This window comes from Tigriopus californicus, chromosome 1 (assembly GCF_007210705.1).
Source record: "Tigriopus californicus strain San Diego chromosome 1, Tcal_SD_v2.1, whole genome shotgun sequence".
Classification (NCBI taxonomy): domain Eukaryota; kingdom Metazoa; phylum Arthropoda; class Copepoda; order Harpacticoida; family Harpacticidae; genus Tigriopus; species Tigriopus californicus.
The window spans coordinates 12577162-12587600 of NC_081440.1; the positions used below are offsets into that span (position 1 = coordinate 12577162).

The window sequence follows — 10439 nt, forward strand, 5'->3', positions numbered from 1 at the left end:
CCAGATTTGGTCCTGACCAAGCTAACCAAGGACGTGAAATAGATCGGTCCTCGGGACTCATCCAGTTTTTCGAGTCGCACCAGATCTTATCAGTCCAATCCTAATATCTTGTTGCTATTCTAAGCATTGGCAATTGGAATGCCAGTTGCAAAAAGGTTGGCGGACTTTTTCGTTAATCCAACGGAACCAGGGGAAGTTTATCGAAATTGAAATGGATTTCACTTCCTCTTTTCTAATGTTTATTGGACAAACAGGACATTTCATGCGGGAGTTCGAAACCGATTTCATTTCCCGTATTGTCAACTTTCATCGTTTTAAATGGTAAGAAGCATATGAGTCAAAATGCCAGGCGAAAATACTGGCCAAAAACAACTGGGCACCACACTTCCCGTAACATTAATAATTGCTCTTTTACCCTCACAGGTGTAATAAATCCAAGCTTATATAACAATAGCAGGTAATTCCTGTTCTCTTTGAGATGATTCACATAAATGTGTTGGCTGCCCTTTCCCAGAATTTATTTCTGACATTTTACGCTTCCACCAAACAACAACACCCGGCAACATATTGCTCGATCTCCATTGGGCCTATCAAAGACCGATACGCCGACCCAAAGGATAGACGGATGACTTGTTCCGAAGAACTCCTATTCACTCGATTTCGGGTCAGTTCTCTAGAGGCTCAAGATGAAGGGCCACCACATCCACATCCCAAGCCGAAAGTGCAAGGTCAGCCGTCGAACCCGGCAACATGAGTCATCATGATGACAACAACAACGGCCAGGATCTTGATTACCTACTACATACCTGCGAGCCATCGGAGTCAACGGACGGTGGTTCCGAGCCAAAGTGTCTTGGCCCGACATTAGTAATGCACCGATTGTGTCAAATCACTATTGGTTCATTTGCGCCAGAGTTGATGGAATGAATAATTTGAGATTACAATCAAACTCAATTTATGGCTTCACCTCTGTTGTCATTGGCAAATTAGATTCAGACCCTAAGAGGTCGACTAATTTGGTAATGCTCGAATCCGGCCACTACTAGCCACTTGTTGCCTGGAGCTTCCATCGATCGGACTCCATCTTTTCAAGTCTAATCATCACGCAATTCTCTTGAGAACATTTCCATCTCAGGGATTCCATGATTCACTCTCATTCTTGGCAATCCGAAACGATTCCGACTCTCAAAGGCGGGAAATCCCCGGATCCCGTCGATCCGGAATCTCATCGCCAAAAAGCGGAGAGAGAGAGAGAAGCTCGAGATTGGATTTTGAACCGAAGGTGGGCCAATTGATCGAGAAACAGATCAGTCACGAGCCAAAGGCAACCAAACTGTTAGTGTTCCCAAAAATCAGTTGTGGTGATGCGAGTGGTAATCATGAGATTCATGACTGTCTTGGGATTTACGAGCCAGTTCACACTCACGTGGCTGGCCTTCGTGAATGTGGCAATTTCAAACATGATAAATCATCACCGAACAACCCCAGTTTGACTGGTCATGTACAATGCTCTTGTAAATCGCAATTGAAGAGCCATACACTGTATTGTGCCACTACTTGGTCCCAGGCTAGTTTGTCATTGTTAAAGCTGCTGGATGTCATACACGAACTTTTCGTATTGCCTTTGTAAAAGAGGGCGTAGTTAATTACTTTCCGTAATTGACGCAATTTCGTGCGTCGAATTGGACAGCAATTCACATTTACCAAACACTACTGTATTTAGAAAGTGGCACCTCTCTTGTGCTGTTGTTCTCACGATTGAAGTCATGATGTTAGTGAAGATCATATTGTATGATTGCTCGGTTAATTTGTGCTTTCCAGGGTCTGATTCGAAGAAGTTACTTTTGTCATTCAAATTCAAAGATAAATGATATAATCCTCGTTGGATTCCATTATCAGAGTAGTCTATGAATGCGGTGAATCATTCAGGAAGGGGCTTAATTATTCAGGTGCAGACAGCTCAAAGTCAAGATGCTTCAATCAAGTTTTCAAGTCTAAGCATGAATGGCCATAAAAGTTGAGCGTTTCGTTTTCATGGCCAACTGAGAATCTCGCTCATAGTTTAAGAGGTCAATGTGCAAGTCAATTCTAACAAGGACCTGGACCTTGTTAAGGCCGCAATTAAGATGATTTGAGGGTCAGATCCCCTGGTTTGATGGATACTTTGATCTTCCATACCAGGAAGGAGTTGGTGGTTTGAAATCATTTTCACAATTGGCACGCTATACTATTGCTCTACTACTTCTACTACTACCAGTACTACTACGAGTGCTACACGTATCCTTCATTCTGATGCCAGAAAATGCACCCAAACATGACTTGCGAGATTTCCTTCTGTCTTGAGAATCCTTCAGGATATCCTAAAGAATTGGTTGAGGATCCCACTCGATGTTCGTTGGTTTCGCTTGACAAGGTTAAAGGTCAATAGGAGGACTTAAAACCAAATTCTTTTGCATTGATGGCATTGGCTCTTTATCGATCTTGAAAGTGGCCACAATCAAATTGAGGAAGGAACTGAGTTTTTCTGGAATTACTCCCGCGGTTCCAACGGGAATTGTAATAGAACACAAAATTGTGTTGTTGGTGGTAAATACTAAAGATACATTGTTCCTTGTTCAACCAATGTAAGGTACAAGATTGTGTAGTTCGAAGAAAAACTGGTCGTATATTTGTAGTCTTAAAGCAAATGAGAAGTGGCGGATGACATTAACCGAAATGCATTTCACCACTGCGGCAAATTGAGCTCATTTCGCGATTCCGGTCTAGACTGTCCTATTATGATATACGAGTGCTTGCTACTATTGTTTATTCCAAGTGTAGAGATCAAAACCTATAATTACCCTTGAAGAGAAATGAGGGTGTTTCTTACAAAGAGGAAGTTGACGCCCAGACATGAAACATGTGCTCTCACAAATTTCAGCACTCCAAAGTATTTTTACAATACGAGGAATGAGTCATCTTTCCGACGAGATAAGAAATGAAGGAAGGGCCTTTGAAAGTATTCAATAAGTCTTTAGATATTGATCTCTCGAAAGAACGTAATATACACTTGGTTCGGCTAAGTTACAGGGTTAATAGTCACATGTATCATTCATTAAATTGAGCATTCGTTTTTGATTGGACACACAGTGTTTCACTCACATAATACTAATAGTTCTCAGAGCCTTCAGGCAATCATTTTCTACGGTTATTGCATTTTGTTCAATCATTGACTAATACACATTCACGTGAAACATTGTGGTGTAACCGATTTCACAAAAGTGAGAATTTTCCTCATAAGATCCATACTATTCATTTGTCTTTATTAAACTTACCCTCTTAATACAAAAGAACTATCACCATCGTGCAAAAAACAGCGATGGACCGCAGTACAAACTATTTGTGAATTTAACAACTAGCGATTGCTGTGAACAGGAAATCATTTTTCATCTTTCATTTTGATCAACGCAGGTGTTTCTAAAGCAAATCATTGATTTGATATCTGATTGAGTGCTTTATTCAACTGTTCTGTAAGTTGTCTTCCGAACGGAAGGATGGAGTGAGTGTACAAGGAACACATTAGAAAAATTGACCACCAAAACTTCTTATTGCCAAGGCTGTCACGTGTCATTAAGGATTTCTTTCACACATTATTTTTCCATGTACCAGAATGACTTGATTACTCACATCCTCCAATTGAAGAGGAAAAACTCCGATTTGAATGAGATACAATATCCATCCGCATTGGTATTTGAGTCAAGGACAGGGATCCAAATCTACATGAACGAGCACGAATCTGAACCTTTTGTCTTGAAGTCAAAATAGAGTCATTTTCGACCATTACGTTCAAACCTCTGCGTTTCGTGTCGGTTTTTAATAGCATTCGGAAAGACATCGTCCATTTGTAATTGCTGTCAAACTTCTTCCAGGACAAATTTTGCCTTCATCGTCTTGGAAATTGGTCTGACAATAAGTGGCTGCCCTTGAACGTGGTCTGTAATGACGAATGAGAATACTGGCCAGAACATGGTTTGGCTCAATATACCTGACTATTCGCTGATTTTGAGCCCTTTGATTTACCCATTCATCCTAGATCCTCCTTTAACGTTTGTAGTTATATCAGTAAACCGTGGAAATACGTCAATGAGGCATTCATGTACGTACATATTTTCAAAAACCAGCCCAAAATGGCTGGACATTTATGACCCACTACTACTTTTTTTTTTTATCAAATATGCACAATCATTCTTTGTTGCAAATCAAAGATGCTCCAATTTGAAAGGAAGACCCTAAGGATACAACAGTAACGTTGGAGGAAAGCTCTTAAACTTTTCAATTGTATCGAACAACCATTCTAAATAGAATTCAAAAGCCAGTTGAACCCGTGGATAATTGAGGGTTATAATCAAGATCACAATCATGCTTATGCCTAACCCTTCGTGTGAAAAGCTTAGTTCAAAGTAAAAAATGTTGAAAGTTATACAGTATTAAAGACCAATTATTTCTTAAGATTCTAAAACTGAATTGAGGTTTTTTTTGTTGCCAGAAAAGGCAACATTTAAGAATATTACGATTTTTGAAAACTTTCAATCTTATTTTCTATATTTCTAGAGTGCTTACCCCCCTTTTAAGCACTTACCTCAATGATTTACCCTTCATGTTTTGATTTGCTTTTTGCTTTTTGCTTTTTGTTTCTCTCTAATATTCGTAAGGAATACGTAGGCCTTGTTGATCCGGTTGCATCTTTCAAGTCAGACTTGGACAAAGTTTTAGATAGCATTCCTGATCAACCATATATTCAAGGACTGAATCTGTCTGGCAACTCAAATTAGTTTGCACACTAAATATAATGTAAAGATTACAAAGTTATAAATTGACGAATTATTGCCTTTCATTTTGATAGTACTGGGGATTATTAATATTCTCTCTAGCGACAAAGAGAGCCCCTGAAAAAAAACAAGCAAAAAAGCGAATAGCACTCAAACACCTGATCCTTAAAAGATGAATATTTTCAAATTAGCTTCTTGTCAAGGTATAAAGATTGAGATATTAATTGATTTCAAGTCATGTCACTCTAGCTATACAGGGTAAATTAAGGGCCGCCTCCCGACTTGCCTTCTGAAAAGTCTTCCCCCACCCTCAAAGAATTGCTGGATTATATTGAGTCGCACAGTTTCACCTGAAGGCACAATTATAAAACCTACCACCATACCATGAAAGATCCAACTTTATTCTAAATAATGTTCCCTAATGTTTGGCCATCCGAAGAATCACTCTTGTAATAACAGATTTCCGCCCTCGGTCCAGTTTCTTCTGAAGGCTTTTGCAGTTATTGTATGAAGTTTTCCACTTACCAATGGTTCGAGCATGGATACCAAAAGGCTCACGCACTTCCCTAGGCCTTTAGTAGTCCTTTACCTTTGATTATGACCTTAAGATTGCACTCAGTTGAACTTTCGAACATTGGTCTTCATGGCAAACGATGGGAGGATTGCCAATCGCCTTTAGGCTCATTTTAAATCATTTGTGATATGGCACTATGTTTTCAACAGTTCCTATTAATGAAAGCCTGGGTTTCAATATCAAACAAACCTTTGAGCGGGCTGAAACCTGGTCAAAAAGATCTTAGGAGGCCCTTTATTTCTTTACACCTTGTAGGCAGTACGCGTATCTCGTCATATTAAAGACATTCTAAGGTGTTTCGTGAATTCTGATTTTATCTTCCGTCCCAGTTTTTTGGGGGTTCTTTCTGAAAACAAACCAATTTGGCCCAATCTATCAAATGTAGATAAACGTTATTCTCCACCGATTAGTTGGGGGTGCTCGTTTTTATATTTGTGTCAAAATTTCATAAGGTTTACAGAGAGAGTTTAAGGGTTATTGATATCGTGTTGGGTTAGGTTAGGTAAGGTTCGGGTAGGTTTGATTAGGTTAGGTTAAGTTTAAAAAAGTAGCACCGCCAACTAATCGGTGGAGAATAACGTTTACCTCAAATGTAGCCTTTTGGGGTCTGGAGCCCAACCATTTGTGCAGCAATATCTATCCCTCATTCTTTTTTCTCAACTAACTGATTTTACAATCGGAATTGTTCCCAAATAAGAGAAAATCGTTTAACTTTCATAATTGAGTACATTTCGAAGTGCACAGGGAACGATGTGGTAGAAGTGAAAAGCATTCTTAAAAACCACAATCCTTGGAACTAGGCCAAAATGATTTCATTTTGGGTGCTAATTCTAAACTTGGGTACATAACTTTTGACTTTTACTTGAATTCAAAGAATATTGCTGTTTCAAAAGATAAAAATGAATTGATAACAGTAAAACACTCCTGACCCCTAACGAATCTAATCTTCAGGGGCCAGAGAGTGACGAAAACGCTTCCATTTTTGCCGATGCATCATCGACATTATAATTAATTCAATTGCACTTTGTATCTCGCTATATCACTTCTTCCGACAAGCCGTTATCTATGCGTCTAGTCATTCTTTTTCTCTTAAAATCATCCTTCGCAATCCTTCCGCTCAATCCCCAGGTTCTTACCAATGGGGAATCCCCAAGAATGGGCTCTCGCAAATGTCATTGTGATACATTTTAGCATGTTTGGGCTAAAATCAGGAAAAGGCAACATTTATTCATGCATCAGTCGACGTTCAGACTTCCTTCTCTGTTCAGCCAATGATCTAAGAGAGACAGATAGGTTTAAAGGAAAATTTGACGAATCAATATGATTTTGGAATTTGTCACTCCGTTTTATTTTTGATGCACAAAAAACTTGCCCTTATTCATCAAGAATGTCATTGAAGCCCTCCACGGCTTGTCATTCAATAGGGCAAGATTTTAGACTCATAATCGACGAATTGCCCATTCGTCTCCTGATTCAAGTAATCAACCAAACTGGCAATTTTTGGTGTTACATCTTCAACTTGAAGGGGGGCTTTTCGTCCGCGAGAGCCGCCCATGTCAGTTTGAACATGACCAGGATGAACCGCCAAGTGATGAACCATATTCTCCTGATCCTGGACCAATGAAAAGCACTTCACCAGTTGGTTCAAAGCGGCCTTGCTACACCTACGAAAGAAGGAAATGGTTCGGATCATGCGTTATGTTAACAGCACAAGTATTTTCAAAGCATAGGTGGGCCCTCAACTGTCGAATGGTTATTGTCCATACATGTAGTTTTTCTACGATTCGATATCCTTTTTCAATTCTTGAAGTATTTTGAGATCTATATGTAAAATAAAAGGCATGTAGACACCAAAGTACTTGATAAGTGTTTGAAAGTGGCGGTACTAGCTTTCATCTTCTTCGTTACCAATTTCAACCATGTCACTTTGATTTGCATTTCCTCTAAAGGTGGGATTCGAACCCACGCCCTCCATGCCGTGCCTCTATCGGGTATTTTAGACCACTCAGTTCCCATGGTTCCCATTTCATTTCATTCTTGACAGAAAAAGATAGCGTATGAAACATTTGTATGATCACAAAGGTTCTAAGCCAAATGGGAGCCGATTCTAACTTCAGAATCAACAGCGGCCCCACAAATGCCTGCACATGAAGTCTCATAGAGTACCTGTAAGATGTGGACATGTAAAAGTTAGTCTCTTTGGGCGTATTCAGCTGGATGCTGCCCAAGAGTGACGATATATAGATCACTTTTCCAGGTGATCCATCTGATCCTCTGATGATGGGCAGGAAGGATTGCGTCAACATCCCAACAGAACTGACGTTGACGGAAAGAACCTTATCCATTTCCTTTCGATCCAATTGTCCGGGAGGATCATCCGGATGGTTGGAAGTTGAAATGCCAATAGGGTAGAACAGATGGGATTAATTTAGAGTACTCGAATATGGCACAGTTTCATGCACTAACAATAACCGCCAATAATTAAAATTGGGCTATTTCTAGGGAATAATTCATCAAGTTTTGCATTCGAGTCGAAGTTGAAGATTACCTGCATTGTTCACCAACACTTCTATGGATTTGTATTTTTCCTTGACCTGGGTGAAAACGGATTGAATGCCTTCGTCATTCGACACGTCCAATGCAATAGGGGGTTCCAGATTTAGCTCCTTTATCAATTCTTGAAGAGCCGGTGCTTGGCCTGGATTCCGACAGGTGGCAATCACCTATAACAATCAAATTCGCTCATGAAAAATACTGAGTTGGTTTGGCTCAAAAAAGAGTACACACCTTAAAACCCTTGTCATGGAACGATTTGACCAATCCAAGACCAATTCCCCGGGAGCATCCCGTAATTAAGACATGTTTGACAGACATGTTTCAGCACTAAGTTATATGCTAGAACTGGAACACAATTCTCTTGTGCAGACACACCAGCAACATCCACAACAACCCAGGTAACTTTGGGATAAATTCAGGCTTATGAAATAGTGGGTATCTGCTTGCGTGTGATCGTTTGAAGGACATATGAATTCATTTGAGATACGTTTGTGTTGAAAAAGGGCAATTGATTCAGGTATAGAACAAAAAAGGACTAATTTAAGTTGTAAGATAAGTAATCTCAAGTCTGAATGACCTGTCTCTTAACGGAACATTTCGAATAAACACGCAACCTGCCTTTCTGAGTCATTTGCCCAAAGGTGAGAGTGATCATATTTTCCTGGAAATGATGTCATTCCCCCTTATGAACATGAAAATATACACTAATTAAGGTACAAGAATGATTGAATGAAAAGAAAATCTGTTGGTGTCGGGGGGTAGCAAAGCCGGGATCTTTATTGTATTACGCCAAGCAATGTCAGGTGGAAAGTGGCAACGACTCTCGTAGGATGTGTGGCATTTCCTGTGGCGCAAAGGTCCATTTAGTAGTTCATGAAGCTTCCAGATACAAGCTACCTCCAACCATGTGCTTTAATGAGACCTTTCAAGCCATTTCCAAGACGAGCTAGTTGCTCGATGTTCACTTGTCCAGTTCTTGGAAATTCAGAGATGCAGCTAGCAAAACTGAAATTCTACTTGAGAAGAAAGCTTACTCAATCCAGGGGTCTCTTTTTGTAATGGGGTGGTTTGCATGCACGAAAGCCATGAATATTGGCCCACTTTATGAACAATAAATTTCCCTTGATTATATGGTCAACCCTCTAAACGATACAAGGACTATTTATGGCGAAGCAATTGAAATATGTCGCCTGTCTTAATTATAGTATAGCTTTCTGCTCAAAAGGTTGATTACGTTATAAGTTAGCAATGGTGTAATCTTAAAATAAATGTCAAGCCACATGTATGATAAGAGTTCATTACACTATCCTTGATATTCGATACTCCGTTGTAATTAAAGCAATGGATTCGTAATTCGATGCTTAGTTCGTGCGACCTTCATGGAAACTGGATGAAAGCTTAGATCAAAGTTGTAGTATGCCTCCATAGCCGTAGTAATCCTGCTAATTGTGTGTTTTTCTTTTCCAAATGAACTTTGTGGGGTTATTAGCAACAGGTTTAGTTGCTTAATGGGGTGAGTTTATTCAGTGTATGTACAAGATAATGCGCTGGAATTTTGTAGATAGTCAGAAAATAATCTAAGGAAATCGAATATATCTGAAAGATGAAGTTATATTATTACAAGGGCTCAGCTTTGAAAATTCTGCTAAAACTTAAATATTTATTCAAAGATCTGTACTCAATATTGCGCTGAGAAATAATTTTCGTGTTGACTAATTTTTTTTCCATAAAAAGTATGCCAAGAACATTCATCTTTCAACTTTCTTGTATCATAAGACTCCCATCCCGGATTATTTTTACGGATCCCACCCACATTCCCTTATTCTAATATTGAGCAAATCTTGGCAACAATCCACTAAGTATTTAGATGATCTTAAGTTACTAGAAATGGACATTGTTGTACTTTAGTCCATAACTCTCATAACGCAAAGAAAGACCAAGTAAAGAAAAGACTGAGCCAATAATATTTTTGGAATAAAATAATATTTCTAAAATCTGAGATTGCGGAATCACCTTTTGATTCTTTTCTATCAAACTTGATTGTTCTTGTCAAGAAAAAAGATTGAGCCTTCTTCACCTACTACCATTAAGGTCAACAAGGTTTGCAAACCCCTTGAAAGCTGATTCACAATTTCTTGTGGTAGATCATTGAGCCAGCCACCCTTGCTTTTGCCAGTAGACCTCTATAAAGGGATCAGATTGACATGTAGGATACTGTGAACCATCCCAGATGATATACCAGCCTCTGTCATGATGTCTCTAAAATTGATCAGCCACATTTGATAGGAATGTCATCTTTGGTCATCTTCGTTGGAGTCCTCCTGGTTCAAAGAAAGCCATGTTGTCAAAAGTTAAGTAGGTGACCAAGAGCAGGCCAAAGATCCCATTTTCATGTAGCCATCACTGCATGATTTTGACCACCTCTCCTGATTTCTAAGCTTGTGCTCAATTTTGGTCAAGTTCATTAATGTGTTAATATCTTTTGTTTATGTTAAGTGCTG

General features: G+C 39.3%; 1 protein-coding gene across 1 annotated transcript; it reads right to left on the bottom strand.

Annotated features, from left to right (window-relative positions):
- Window positions 1-6701: 6701 nt before the first annotated feature.
- On the bottom strand, window positions 6702-8447 carry LOC131879089 (C-signal-like). Its single transcript, XM_059225299.1, has 4 exons — window positions 8170-8447; window positions 7930-8105; window positions 7549-7782; window positions 6702-7046 (listed from the first exon to the last, which is right to left on the bottom strand). The coding sequence occupies exons 1-4, from the start codon at window positions 8254-8256 to the stop codon at window positions 6800-6802; spliced, it is 744 nt and encodes a 247-aa protein (XP_059081282.1). The 5' UTR covers window positions 8257-8447; the 3' UTR covers window positions 6702-6799.
- Between the last annotated feature and the right edge of the window lie 1992 nt (window positions 8448-10439).

Excerpts from the sequence above, each read along its gene's own strand:
- LOC131879089 (XM_059225299.1), bottom strand. The coding sequence starts at position 8,256 with ATGTCTGTCAAACATGTCTTAATTACGGGATGCTCCCGGGGAATTGGT. Across the intron at positions 7,783-7,929 it reads GTGTTGGTGAACAATGCAGG|CATTTCAACTTCCAACCATC; the intron begins TAATCTTCAACT and ends CTACCCTATTGG. Across the intron at positions 7,047-7,548 it reads TACATGTCCACATCTTACAG|GTGTAGCAAGGCCGCTTTGA; the intron begins GTACTCTATGAG and ends CTTCTTTCGTAG.